This window comes from Anguilla anguilla, chromosome 2 (assembly GCF_013347855.1).
Source record: "Anguilla anguilla isolate fAngAng1 chromosome 2, fAngAng1.pri, whole genome shotgun sequence".
Classification (NCBI taxonomy): domain Eukaryota; kingdom Metazoa; phylum Chordata; class Actinopteri; order Anguilliformes; family Anguillidae; genus Anguilla; species Anguilla anguilla.
Window position 1 is genome coordinate 4930678 of NC_049202.1, and position 14286 is coordinate 4944963.

The 14286-nt window shown below is 52.9% G+C and overlaps 1 protein-coding gene across 1 annotated transcript in view; it reads right to left on the reverse strand.

The window, feature by feature from the left end:
• Positions 1-2842: 2842 nt before the first annotated feature.
• LOC118220650 (E3 ubiquitin-protein ligase pellino homolog 1) overlaps positions 2843-14286 on the reverse strand; it is a 61057-nt gene continuing 49613 nt past the window's right edge. The window contains exons 2-7 of the mRNA XM_035404672.1: positions 13891-14148; positions 10065-10194; positions 8590-8691; positions 8244-8441; positions 7210-7398; positions 2843-3490 (exon numbers count right to left, since the gene is read on the reverse strand). Of these exons, the coding sequence (XP_035260563.1) occupies positions 2900-3490; positions 7210-7398; positions 8244-8441; positions 8590-8691; positions 10065-10194; positions 13891-13970 (1290 nt within the window). The 5' untranslated portion in view covers positions 13971-14148 and the 3' untranslated portion in view covers positions 2843-2899. The remainder of the gene's footprint in view (positions 3491-7209; positions 7399-8243; positions 8442-8589; positions 8692-10064; positions 10195-13890; positions 14149-14286) is intronic.

A 14286-nucleotide genomic window follows, 5' to 3' on the forward strand; every position in this document is an offset into this window, starting at 1 on the left:
AGCCTACTCGCCTATTTGCGATGCCTTTAACCATTTTCTCCACATGGTGTCACTATTGTGCATTAATGATTTTTTTATGACAACAATGGAAGGACAAGTACCTCGCCCATAATTTAATGTTAGAAGACACCGTATGATCGTGTCTCCGTGTTGGGGAAGAGGGGACTTTGAGAGTATGTTTTTGGATGCATGTATGGCAAAAAAAGGATTGCTTTGATACATTACCCTGGATCTCAAGTTTACTTACAGATTGTATTAAACAAGAGAAGCCACTGTATGAATTAAATAAATCCCAAAGGTTATGGCACTCAATTGACCCTGGGAAAATTAATGATCAGTATTTCTAGTGGAGAGCACTGTTGGAGAAAAGCAATTTGCTTGGAGTCATTCAGGGTGGATGTCAATCATCAGCCAAATGAAATAATTACTGTACCTGTGCAGTCACACAATCAGTGAGTGGGATTCAATTTTATAGGAACAATTAAGAGGCATAGAAATTTTCTGTATGTTGAAAATTAAATGACTTCTCCATTGAGATCTGAGGGGAGTCCAGCTGGCTGGAGCACAATACAGAAGAAAAGAAGTGTAATGCAGATTTTTCAGCGGCAGTTTCAAATTTAAAACAAAAAAAAGGCATTAAATGCATTACTGCTCAGTACAACACTTGTCATTTTGAAACTTTTATTGTTTAAAGTTGGTACAAAAACTGGTAATCTGAACAATATTAACTTTTGCCAGAAAGCATCAGGGAAATCCAGAGTACAGCAGACACGCTCAAGTGATGCTTTTTGTGGACAGACCATGCAAGGGGGGGGGGGGGGGGGGGGAGAGAAAGCCCTTTCTTACACACCTCCCCAAGGAGAGAAACAATGTGCATTTAACAGATAATAGCTTAGTCCACACACGTTTAATACTGGGTTGAGACAAAACCAAGGGGAAAAAGAAAAAAAAAATCTTAAATGAAAAATTGACTCCTCAGCTTTCCAACAACTGTTGGGGAAGTGAATACTTTTATTTTGAAGTGACCAGGCAGGAGCCTCTCCCTGAGGTTAACACTGTGTGTGCTGGAGCTTTCCTTTGCCTTATTATGCAGAGGATAATGAGCTGCAGAATGCGCTGGCATACAGCCAGCCAATCATACCCCTGGGAACTGTGCTTGACCAATGACGCAGTATTAAAAAAAAAAAAAAAAAAAGATGAGTTGAGGTTTTGCATTCTAGAGCATTCAGTTACCTGTTGCACTAGGTCTCCATTTGACAATTTTCAATTAGTTCATTGAATCCAAAAGATCACCCTTTCGTTGATAAATACATCTTAGAATTCAGTGTTTTATTTAGTTCATTTTTAAATAAATATTTATGGTTTAAAAGTCAGTTTGAAACGGGTATGTTTCAAACTTAAAACTAACCGGGGGATGATTGTTGAAACAATCACACACTTTTCAACATATCTGTTTTCTGACAGGTGACGAAGTGTATAAATAACCACATCTGGCAGTTGAAGACAAATAGTGTGTGTGTGTGTGTGTGTGTGTGTGTGGGGGGGGGTTCTGTTAGTGCAGCTGTAATATTATTGGCAGTGGTTGGGGGGGGATCTGGACTTAAGCTGAGTCTTACACACACAGGTCCACATTCCGGAACTCAAACACATTTAGGCATATTCTTAATAAGAGAATACCCAAGGCAGCTTTCTTGAGCAAGGGCTAATATTTCAGGGCGTATGAAGTAGGGCAAAAAGGTGACTTTCCAAATGAACCCCTGAGCCCACACTTAGTCCAAATAATGCCATGGATGGATATTCATTATAAATACATATCTATTACAAAAGTCAGCACACAGCATGACAGAAATGTAATATCTTTAAAAAATAAAAAAAAAGCTTCAATTTGTTAGAGATGCTGAAAAGATGCTCATGAACATAAGAGGCAAAACAAAACATATAAATCCCATCATTCACCAACCCCTTTATCACTGTTTCTTTAATACAGATTAACATGTTTACTGTATCGACATAAAAAAAGTGAATATTCAAGTTAGGTACATCATATATGATAGTATCTATTAAGAAAAGAGAATGCAAAATTCTTCCTATAAACTAATGTAGTTCGCATTTCAGAGTGGAATATTTATTTATGAAGCATAAATACATGTCTTCTCTGTTCAGGTTGTGTTACGTTCTTCAAAGGGGAAAAACACAGACACACACACGCGCACACACAACACACAGCTTTGTATGATGTATAAATTGATACTGTCTCATCACTAACAGAGCATTAAAATATTAAAATCATTGCGTTAGTAAATAAAATACTTCAATTTCTTTACCAAAAAAAGAGAAGGATTCGCCCGAGCAACGTCTCTGTGTGTGAGTGTGCGACCTCTCCCGTTTGTCCTTTAGGGTGAAAATATAGTACTCTTTGTTTCTTTGTAAAATTAAAAAAACAGCACTCACTAAAAGGGTCACTTTAAAAAAAGAAGTGAAAACAGGGAGGAGGAGGAGAAGAAAAGTCCAAAAACCCCTCAAAGGAAAACCAATAAAAGTTTTTTTTTTTTTGTTTGTTTGTCTTTTTTAAGAAAGGAAACCGGCTCGTGTGGTTATTAGTCAGTAGCCCGGCGAAGCAGTCAGGAGAGCGGCCTAGTCCACAGGCCTAATCCACAGGTCCCTGGGAATATGAGTCTGACATAGCCCTGCTCCCTGCTACCCACTCCAGGACTGCGGCCTAGTCCACAGGCCCCTGCCCCCCGCTCCAGGACAGCAGCCTAGTCCACAGGCCCCTGCTCACAGTTCCAGGGCTGTGGCCTAGTCCACAGGCCCCTGCTCACAGTTCCAGGAGAGCGGCCTAGCCCACAGGCCTAGTCCACAGTCCACAGGCCCCTGCGCCCCGCTCCAGGACAGGGGGCTAGTCCACGGGCCCCTGGAATATGAGCCTGACGTAGCCCTGCTCCCCGCTCAGCTGCTGGGCGCAGAAGGGGCAGGCGGCGTGGAAGGTGTGCGTGCCGTGCGGCAGCGGGATCTGGCTCCAGTAGCCCGCCGTCTTCTCCGAGCAGACGTGGCCGCAGGGGCTGAAGGCGTGCGTGGGCGGGGCGGCGTCCAGGTAGAAGCCCGCCTCGCACCCCAGCCAGAGGGGCACGTAGGGGCCCCGGGCGCGGCACATGGGGCACTCCCGGTCCCGGTCCCGTTCCCCGCCGCCGCCCCCTCGCCGCTCCTCACGCCCGCCCCCCCAGCTGTGGTAGCCGTGCACGTGCCCGCAGTGCAGGTAGACCCAGGGCTGCTTCTCGTCCACCACGTCCTTGCGGCGCATGCTGGGGAAGGCCAGCGTGTTGAAGCCCACGGGGCACTGGGGCCGCGCCGCGTTGATCTCCTGCCGCAGCGCCTCCAGGTGCTTGACGGTGGGGGTGCGGGACAGGCCCTCCGCCGTGCGCCACAGCAGCGTCGCCCCGCACAGGTCGATCAGCGAGCCGTCCACCAGCTCCTGCGTCTCGTTCTCCACCTGCGAGGGGCGAGCCGGAGGTGAGGCTAAAGGGACTGTGCTAATTATAATTATTCTTAAAAGTAATTTCACACGGTCAATCTATTATACCATGAAACAACAAAGAATGTTTCCATGGTAATCTTTCAGTCAGCCTGTAATGCGAATATTGCTTGCAGTGCTTAGCATTTTCCTGTAGGTGGCAAGCTATTCCATTTCTCCAGTATTGAGGTTTTGGGAGATGTGTTGTGGGTGTCAGCACACTACATACAGCTGTGGAGGAGAGGAGATAACTCAAAGCAGCTTAGAGAGAGAGGGGGAGATAGAGAGAGAGAGGGAGCAAGGGAGGGAGAGACAGAGAGGGAGGGAGGGAGACAGAGAGAGAGAGAGGGAGAGAGAGGGGGAGACAGAGAGAGAGAGGGAGCAGGGAAGGGAGAGGGAGGAAGGAAGACAGAGAGAGATTAGTACAATTGTTTGTGCCGTGTTGGGAGGGAGAGAGGGAGGGAGGGAGAGAGATAGTGTGTGAGAGGGAGGGAGTGTATGAGAGAGAGAGGTAGATTAGTGCAGTTGGTTGTGCTGTGTTGGGAGGGAGGGAGGGAGACAGTGTGTGAGAGGGAGGGAGTGTATGAGAGAGAGAGATAGATCAGTGCAGTTGGTTGTGCTGTGTTGGGAGGGAGGGATGGAGATAGTGTGTGAGAGGGAGGGAGTGTATGAGAGAGAGAGGTAGATTAGTGCAGTTGGTTGTGCTGTGTTTTCCACAGTGGAAAGGGGAATGGGGAATGTGGGGGGCTGAGGCTGCTGTGTTTGTGTGAGTTTCTATGAGGCAGAGCGCACATCCATAAACTGTACAGTAGATCAACAGAGCTCAGAACCCCAGAGAGCCCCCCCCCCCTCCTCTCCCCCCCCCCCCCAGTCTACTCATCACTGGGTCCGTCTCCCATGGATTCAGGAAGTTTCTGCCAGACGTGGTTCACCGCCCATAATTTCAGTCCCTGTGACCCATCTGTCCAAGGCCACGCAAAATTCACAGAATCCCCTCCCGCCCCTGTTACCCTAAAAAAGATTTAAACGTGGTTCGGACTCATCGAACTGACGTCAGCACGTCTGAGAATCTGCGAGCAGCTGAGGCGGCCTCTGGGTGGTCTGAGGCAAGGCCGGAAGACCTGGAGACGGTCTGGCTGACAGAGAGGAGGAGGAGGAGGAGGAGAGGAGGAGGAGAGGAGAAGGGTGCTCAGGAACGCAGACGGCTGAGGACATGAACTCATCTTAGAGCATTCCAAGGGCCCGCTGTCAGTGTGATGTCATCACCCTGCGCCACAGAGACCAGGCATTCTAAGGGCACACCATAGGTGTGATGTCATTACTCCACACCACGGAGACAAGGCGAAGCGAAGTCGTGTTATAAGCACCGATAAAGTTCAAAAGGCCACAGAGACGGGTGGAACGCGAACACAAAAGCCCCATGTGTTCATTTAGGGACGAGGCCCTAGTCGTTAGTATGTGTAGATTTACACCAGATCAGTCCTTAATTTGGACAGGAGGGCGTTCGCCGGAGGAGCCACTCGTAATCGGGATCGCGAGCGGCGCGTTTGGCAGCGGCTGGCGGCCGCTCGCTCTCGTGCACACGCGTGCGTCAGCGAGCCGAACCGGGCGGTCCCCCCTTTCTCCGTCTGTGTCCACTGGACAGTCTAACCTGGCCTGGACTCCGCTGTTCTATTCCTCAGCTGGAAAAACACAGCACTGCTTATACCTGCGCTGAGATCACCGTGGTGATTTCAGAAAAAGTAAAAAACAAGGTGAAAAAAATTTAAATGGCACTTCCGTCACAGGAAAATAAAAAATAAATAAAAATCAGGCTTTCACGTAGACATTATAGGACCATTTCACCTTAATCAGACAGTGAAATGTCTATTGAGCTGCGTCTATTAAATACCTACGATGATAGAGAATAATTACGATTTTGAATAAAGGGCAATTTAAAGGGCAGCCCACTCAGAAACATCAGCGACGAAGGTAAAGTGAATCATCTGCATGAAACCCCCCCCCTCCCAACCCCCTCCCCCCACAGTTTTAAAGGCACAATTCATTCTATTAGGCCTTCGGAAAAAAACAAAATGTACCTGCCCTTCAGAACCCCTCGTTCCAGGGAGGACGGTGACGCTTTGTGAAACGCGCTCACATCACACTTTTAAAGCGCTGTGGAGAGAGCCTGTCTGAGGTTTACTCAGCCTGCGAGCGCCGCGATTGGCCGGGCTCCTCGCGCCTCGCTGGCCGCTGTCTAACGACCGCTCGCGGTCGGGTCACGTGACTTTCGCCAAACTCCGTCCTGCCCGAGCCGCCCCCTCTGCCCCCTCCTCCTCCCTCACTCTGAATGTACAGAGGGGGGCGGGGCGACGTATAACCAGAGAGTGGGATCATCTGAGCTACGAGAGAGAGAGGGAGAGGAAGGGAGAGAGGGAGTGTGAGGCAGGGATGGAGAAAGTCAGAGACAGGGAGAGATGGTGGGTCGAAGTAAGAGAGAGATGGGAAAAACAGATATGGAGAGAGACAGCAGAGATGCACAGGGAGAGATGAGGAGAAAGAGGGAGAGAGAGAAAGAGAGGGTGAACAAGGGGGATTACAGGGAGGGAGAGGGGGTAGAGGGGGAAAGAGGATGGTGAGAGAGAGAGGGGGGAGAGGGGTAGAGGGGGAGACAGAAAGGATCACGAGAGAGAGAAAGAAAGAGAGAGGGATGGCAGGGGACGGAGAGAGAGGACAGCTCTCTGAGAATCGCTATGGAAATGGGCGAGTTCACCTACAGGTCAGAAGGGAAAGCCCACAGGCCTACAGGCCCACGTTCGTACGGCTGCACTGGGGCCGTTTCCATGAGCTACCTGGAGACAGCGCTCTCCACTTAGCGCGGGGCTAAGTGTGTCACGAGCAGAACTCAATTACCGCCGATACCGCCAAGCACAGGGACGCTCGTGCAAAGCGTGCGGACACCCCTCCTCGCCCGGGTCCGGAGCGGAGGGGTCAGGAGAGTTCAACGATCCGCTCTCGGGCGAATGTGTTCACCGGTGGCGACGGCCACCTGGCGAGCTTTCCTGATTGGCCACAGACAGTGCTACGGAGTCACACGTTCGGTACAGGTGTCTGAGGTCAGGTCAGCACACGACTGAGCTAAAGCAGGCCAAGGAAACCAGACACACTGATTTTACCTGCCTGGAAATCCCCCCAAGCCATGATTAATTTAAATATAAAGACAGGATGACTCATTACTAATGCAGCCGCCTCAGAGACGTACTGGAGCCAGAGCTACACTGCAAACCAAAGCTCCCAGCAGGCTCTACGGGCTGAACTGGCAGAATCCCAAATGTGTTCTTTTACCCCTAAAACAAGCTCAGTTTTTCATTGAGGAGACGGGTCAAATGGTGTGTGTAAGACTCGTGTTGGGGTGTAGGTGTGTGCAGGAGTTGTGTTGGGGTGCAGGCTTGAGTAAGATGCGTGTTGGGATGTAGGTGTGTGTAAGACACGTGTGTTGGGGTGCAGGTGTGTTGAGGTGCAGGCGTGTGTAGGAGGCGAGTTGGGGTGCAGGTGTGTTGGGGTGCAGGCGTGTGTAGGAGGTGTGTTGGGGTGCAGGCGTGTGTAGGAGGTGTGTTGGGGTGCAGGTGTGTTGGGGTGCAGGCGTGTGTAGGAGGTGTGTTGGGGTTCAGGTGTATTGGGGCGCAGGGCGAGGGGGGGGGGGGGGGGCGGTTCCTCACCATCTTGCCCCGCTGCTGGGCGGAGCGGGTCTCCCGCAGGGTGAAGACGTTGCCGCACACGGAGATCTCCCTCCACACGCCGGGCTTGGAGTCCTCGGTGAAGCCGTGCCGGGGGTGCATCACCAGCACGCCGTTCGTCGTCAAGCCGTCCATCTGCCCGTCCGGCGTCTTCCACTTCGCTGCCTTCTCCTGCGGGGGGGGGGGGGGGGGGGGGGGGGGGGGGGGGGGGGGGGAGGGGCGAGGGGGAGGGAGGGAGAGAGAGGGAGTGAGGGAGGGATGGAGAGAGGGAGAGGGAGGAAAGGAAGGAGTGAAGGAGAGAGTGAGGGAAAGAGGGAGGGAGGGAGACAGAGTGAAGGAGAGTCAGGGAGAAAGAGTGAGGGAGAGAGGGAGACAGAGTGAAGGAGAGAGTCAGGGAGAGAGAGTGAGAAGAGAGGGAGGGAGAGAGAGAAGGAGAGAAAGAGAGAGAGAGAGCAGGGTCAGGGGTCAGCCGTCCCTCTGCTGGTGCACAGATTGCGTGCTCAGACTTCCCTGTCCGCTGTGTGTCATGTCTGTACCACATCATCGTTTCCCTCGTGTGCCTGGCCAGATACTCAAACCTTTTATTCTCCTTCTGCCATCTGCCTCTAACGCTACCACTGCTCTCTCTCTCTCTCTCACATCTTTTTATCACAGAAACAATAAAAAGAATCAGACAAAAGAAAAAAAGACCTACAAGCCACACATGCAGACTGCAATGTAGTCATGCAAAAAAGATCTGAATGTAGGACACCCACACACTGACACCCAGAGTCCCTCAGCCTTTATCAGCACACACACACACACACACACACACACACACACACACACACACACACGCACACGCAAACGCACACACACACACACTCACACACACTCACGCGCACACACACACACATGCACATGCGCACACACACACACACACACACACTCACTCTCCCTCAGGCCCTGTCTGCGTTTAGGGGTACACCCTGCATACTTCCCCCCCTGCACCCCCCCTCTCCCCCCCCCAGCCTCACCCCCAGGAAGATGTTCTTGGAGGAGTCGAATCCGGCGGCGTAGATGCGGGCGGTGTGGGGGGGGCAGCGCTGGCACATGATGCGGCAGGCGAAGCGGGAGATGGTGCTCTGCACCGTCTGCGTGTCCCCGTTACTCTGGCTGCCGGGGACCGTGTCCGTCACCACGAAGTCGATGGGGCTCTCCGTCGAGCGCCCGATCTGCGCGGGGGGGGGGGGGGAGAGGGGGAGGGGGAAGAGAGGGAGAGAAGAGGAGGGAAAGGGAGGAAGGGAGAAAGTGAGTCTGCGTTCAGTCAGTGTGTGTTCAGGCGAGTGTTGAGTCAGGCTGTGTTCAGGAGCGGCTCTGTACCTGGAACATGTCCGTGTTGCTGTCGTGTGTGTACTCCACCACCACGGTCTGTGCTCGAGACAGAGTGTAGGAGATGCTGTGCTGGTCCTTGTTGCTGATGGCCTGTGGGAGACACGACAGGGACGTCAGCGTGAGAAAAAAGAACGTACTCAAGCCCGCAGTAACAAAAATGTGTTTCAGATGACGGGCCCGGGTTCCATCTTGGGTGCTGCCTTTGCGCCCCTCTCCCGACTACCAACCTGCGCTCCACCCATGCCCCTGCCCCTCCCCAACAACCAATGGAGCCCCCCCATCCCCCCCCCCCCCGAAACGCAGGCCCATGTCTGCAGCGCTGTGGGCAGCTACTCCCAGCGCAGGCAGTAAGAGAGCGTCCGCCGCCCAGTCGGCCCCACTGCTGATTCACAGCCCCGCCCGTCAGGAGGGGGGGGTGCCGAGGAGCCAAAAAAAACACGAAGGCCTCAGCGTCGGGACTGGGGCCAAGCGCCCGCGGGCGTGGCCAACACCTCGGGACACCCCCCGCCCTGCTGACTCACGCTCAGGTCTGCGTGCGGCACGATCGCAGACACACACACGACAGCCCTTCGGCTGTCATCGAAAATAAAAATCATGATCGGCGAATTCCCCTTTCGCCCGCCCTTCGCCCCCCCCCCCCTCCTCTTTGGAGCGTGCTTCTCGGAAAGACTTTGATCGTCTTCTTCCAAAGAGATTTAAGTTGTCAGAATAAAAGGAGGAACCAGACAGTCCGGTAAGAGGCAGAGCAAAGCCGTCTGCCGGTTCTCACAGTAACTGCCAATACGATGTCATAAAACGCTGTTTGTAAAAAAGTAAAATAAATAAATAAATAAAAGCGCTGCGATTCATATTTCTATATGCTATGGCACACTGGTACTGCCGAGCTCTGAGACTGACAGTCAGGAGTGATTGACTGGGAGTAATTAACACTCGGTTCCACCCCCCACCCCCAATCAATGCAACACTCTACTGTTAGATCAGAGGGGTGTTTATCCAGTTAGCTGGATAACTGTGTAAAACTACTCAGCGCAGTTATCCCAGCTGGCTTTGTGAAGCAGGGGCCCAGTTCCCCTGCTCACGGCCTAGCTGATCTCAGGTCAGTCTCGTGGCGCACGCACTGTGTGAAAGCAGGGAGGAGCACTGATCCCAGGTCAGTCTCTTACCGTGGTTGCCTGTGGAGTGCAGGTCAGCAGACTGAAACGCACTGTGTGAAAGCTGATCCCAGGTCAGTCTCTTACCTTGGCCGCCTGTGGGGTGCAGGCCCACAGACTGAAACACACTGTGTGAAAGCTGATCCCGGGTCAGTCTCTTACCTTGGCTGCCTGTGGGGTGCAGGCCCACAGACTGAAACACACTGTGTGAAAGCTGATCCCGGGTCAGTCTCTTACCTTGGCTGCCTGTGGGGTGCAGGCCCACAGACTGAAACGCACTGTGTGAAAGCTGATCCCGGGTCAGTCTCTTACCTTGGCTGCCTGAGGGGTGCAGGCCACGTGCACGGTGCTGGGCTTCACCCCGTTGGCTTTGGGCCTCTTGCACAGGCCGAAGCGGCTCTTCCGCCTCCCCCGGTCCCCGTTGGGCAGGGAACCATTGTACCTGCAGCACAGAGCACTGAGTCACAGTCTGAACTCTGTACCTGCAGCACAGAGCACTGAGTCACAGTCTGAACCCTGTACCTGTGGCACAGAGCACTGAGTCACAGTCTGAACCCTGTACCTGTGGCACAGAGCACTGAGTCACAGTCTGAACCCTGTACCTGCGGCACAGAGCACTGAGTCACAGTCTGAACCCTGAACCTGCAGCACAGAGCACTGAGTCACAGTCTGAACCCTGTACCTGCGGCACAGAGCACTGAGTCACAGTCTGAACCCTGTACCTGCGGCACAGAGCACTGAGTCACAGTCTGAACCCTGTACCTGCAGCACAGAGCACTGAGTCACAGTCTGAACCCTGAACCTGCAGCACAGAGCACTGAGTCACAGTCTGAACCCTGTACCTGCGGCACAGAGCACTGAGTCACAGTCTGAACCCTGTACCTGCGGCACAGAGCACTGAGTCACAGTCTGAACCCTGTACCTGCGGCACAGAGCACTGAGTCACAGTCTGAACCCTGTACCTGCGGCACACAGCACTGAGTCACGGTCTGAACCCTGTACCTGCGGCACAGAGCACTGAGTCACAGTCTGAACCCTGTACCTGCAGCACAGAGCACTGAGTCACAGTCTGAACCCTGTACCTGCAGCACAGAGCACTGAGTCACAGTCTGAACCCTGTACCTGCGGCACAGAGCACTGAGTCACAGTCTGAACCCTGTACCTGCGGCACAGAGCACTGAGTCACAGTCTGAACCCTGTACCTGCAGCACAGAGCACTGAGTCACAGTCTGAACCCTGTACCTGCAGCACAGAGCACTGAGTCACAGTCTGAACCCTGTACCTGTGGCACAGAGCACTGAGTCACAGTCTGAACCCCAAAATGAAGCACAGAGCACCCAGAGTCACGGTCTGAACTCCACAACAAAGCACAGCAGCCCTCTCTTAGAGCTCCAGGAACAGTATAATAATTAAAGTAACCAAATTAAATCTGCTTTTTTCTTCAATGTAAATTCACTGCACATTGACGAGCATAACTGGAATATTAACACGCCATTAAATCATTCACAGGGAAAGCAACGTACAAAGCGCACAAACGAACTGGCTTTGAAGTGGCGGCTTATCGCGAGCTTCGCTGGGATCAGAGGGCTCCCGTCCTCACGCCGCGGGGTCATTTCCATAAGAGCGCAGAGCGCTCCGCCGTTGTTTACACCGTAAACCGATTGGCCGACGGTAAACCGGGCCGCTTCAAGGTTCTCCGCTGCCCCGAGCCAGACGTCTGGCACCTTATCAAGCGCTTCGGCTATTTCAGTCAACCCCCCCCTACCCCCCCCCCCGTCTACTCATCCCCCCCACCCCCCCCGGTCTACTCATCCAAACACAAACACAGGTATAAACGTCCCCACATGTCCCCAGAGTGGGGGAGAGGTGCCACCACCCTGGGGGCCCAACTGTCCCAGAAAACATCCCAGAGAGGGAGGTGAGCTGGTTTCGGCTCAAAGCCTGGGGCGTCTGACCGTTAAGGCTACAGGTCCCCCGGACACGCCCTTCAGTCAGATGCAGTGGGGGCAGGTAAGGTGACGGCCGGCATTCCCTACCCACAATGCAGTTCCAGCAGCGGCATTCCGGAAGGGACGTCGACAAACTGGCATTTAACGCGATAAAAGGGGGTCACGCGGGCACATGGCGAAAACTGCTGTCATGGAAACCCAGCAGGACCACTTGGAAATTGGACTAATTTCCCTGATTCGCTGCTCCACCAAGGCTGCACTTTCCAAACCCAAAGCTGCCCTCCCCATCAGCAACCCTTCCTGAGTCCGCCTGGGGTCAGCAAGTTCTCGGTTTACTTCCAGAGGCAGATGGAGCAGGAGCGTTTGGGCTTTAATATAAGATACGATTGGCATGCCACCAAGGCATAACCTGCCCTCCCAATAAGATACTAAATGTGCTATAAGATGCCTAGTATCTTATATCTTAGTATCTTAGTTGCTGTTGAATGGATAATGGTAATATTCAGATGTTCAGGACTACAGGGGGTTAAACTGCCCATCTGGACCACAATGGAGACGCTATGAGAGAAAGGAAATGCGATCCCGCTCTCACTGCGCTCCGCCTGGAAGTTCCAGCGTGTGTGTGAGCTGTAAACGAGCCTGGGAGCCCATCACAATGCACTGCTAACGCATTCCAGGCGGACGGGGTACACCGCCGCAGAAATGCCAGCACATGTGGCCAAAATGTGCCCCCCCCCCCCCCATCCCCGCCATAAAGGGCGCGGCCCAGACGCACGGCGCTTCCCGAGAAACGTCAGCGGGGGGGAGAGGGGGAATTTCGGAGGAGTCTCTTTTTACGACGTGTTCGTCCCTGTCTGCATTCCTACCACGTCCCGGCTGGGAATGTCCCGGCGCTCCCTCTGACTCCACGCTTTCATCCCTAAACCGCCCCCCCCCCACCGGGTCTCCCAGTACACCGGTACACACCGCACCCCCACCCGACCCCCGACCCCAATCCTGGAGGGCCGCAGGGTCTGCTGGTATTTGTTTCCATCTAAAAAAAAAAAAAAATCAGCAACCAGTTCAAACCCCAGATACGAGATGAGATGAGTCGACAGTTTAATCAACTGCTTGTTTAATTAATTCATTGTTAATTACTCAATGAACCGGGATGCCCCGTAGCCCTATAAGGACCAGGGTGCAAGAGCATAGATAGTAACTGTGATGTGGGTAATCCACCATCTCATTGGTCCACCTCAGTGGTCCATCTCATTGGGCCATCTCATTGGTCCATCTCAGTGGGCCATCTCATTGGGCCACCTCATTGGTCCATCTCAGTGGGCCATCTCATTGGTCCATCTCAGTGGTCCATCTCAGTGGTCCATCTCAGTTTGCCATCCATCCGAATGCACAGAAGGATTGAGGAGAGGACACTGATACCACACTGACTTCCATTCCCAATGAGAACTGAATGGGTGGGAGACACTGCAACCAAAACAAGGGCGGTTATGATCTCGGAACATTCCGCCAGCCATTTTGTTTTTCCACATGCTGTACATCGCATTGATTTGCAATAAGGAGATCGCTTCTTCCACACGCGCCGCAACCATTTAGGGACGCCGCTGAATGAGAGAAGGCAAAGCTTTGTAAAAACCCACAGCAACCGCGGCTTGCCTCGCTCCTCCAAGCCAAATCGCATTTAATCTCCTTTCCAAAACACGCCATTTCCCCAGCACCCCCCCCCCACATTTGACCCACATTATTTATCATTTTCTTCTGATGCTCGAGCTTCTGTCTGTCAGGACTTAAACTCGGGGCCCAGATGAAAGTCAAATAACAGCGCGGCAGAAAAACAACAAACAAAACAAAAACGAAACGCTCTCTGCGGTTCGCTCCCTTGGTTTTTCCAGACTCCGAGAGAACATTCTGCCTTTCTGCCACTGCCAGACGTGACATCAAAGACCTTTCACCTCACGTATTAAAACCACTGGCGCTGCAAGTCCATCAGAATTATGAACGAGGCGTTGCTGGGATTTATTAGCATGTTTACTAGAGAGCCAGTTTATTGCTTTCCTTGCTTACGGTAGGTTTTATTGGAAAAACTATTTTCGTGCCCCGGTGTTGTTATGTGAGCACATCCTGGCCAATCACAAATCTGGACGGCTGACCTTTGACCTTATCAGTGGCGAACGGAGACTTCCGGGGCTTACCCCAGAACAATGAGCTCCCCATACTTGACTGGCGCTTTGGTCGAGGCTGTGGAGATGTTTTCCTGGTCAGGAGAGAACATGAGAGCGGCTGTGGAGGGCGGGGCGGGGGCGGGACGGGGGCGGGGCCAGGTGAGGGGGGTGAGGGGATGAGGGGGTTGGGGGGGTGGGGGAGCTCCCGCGACGAAAGCTCTGGGGTCCCGCGCTTCAGAGTCTCCGCATTCTTCCCGCCTCTTTCCCGCTGCTCCTCGTGTGTGAACGCTGGGGGGGGGAAACAGAGGGGGGGGGGGGGGGGAAGAAAACGCAAAGATTCAGGATACATGCCTTAAAAAGAGTTTCCTTTCTTTAGCTTGTGGTCTGGGAATTCCCCCTACACACACACACACACACACACACATA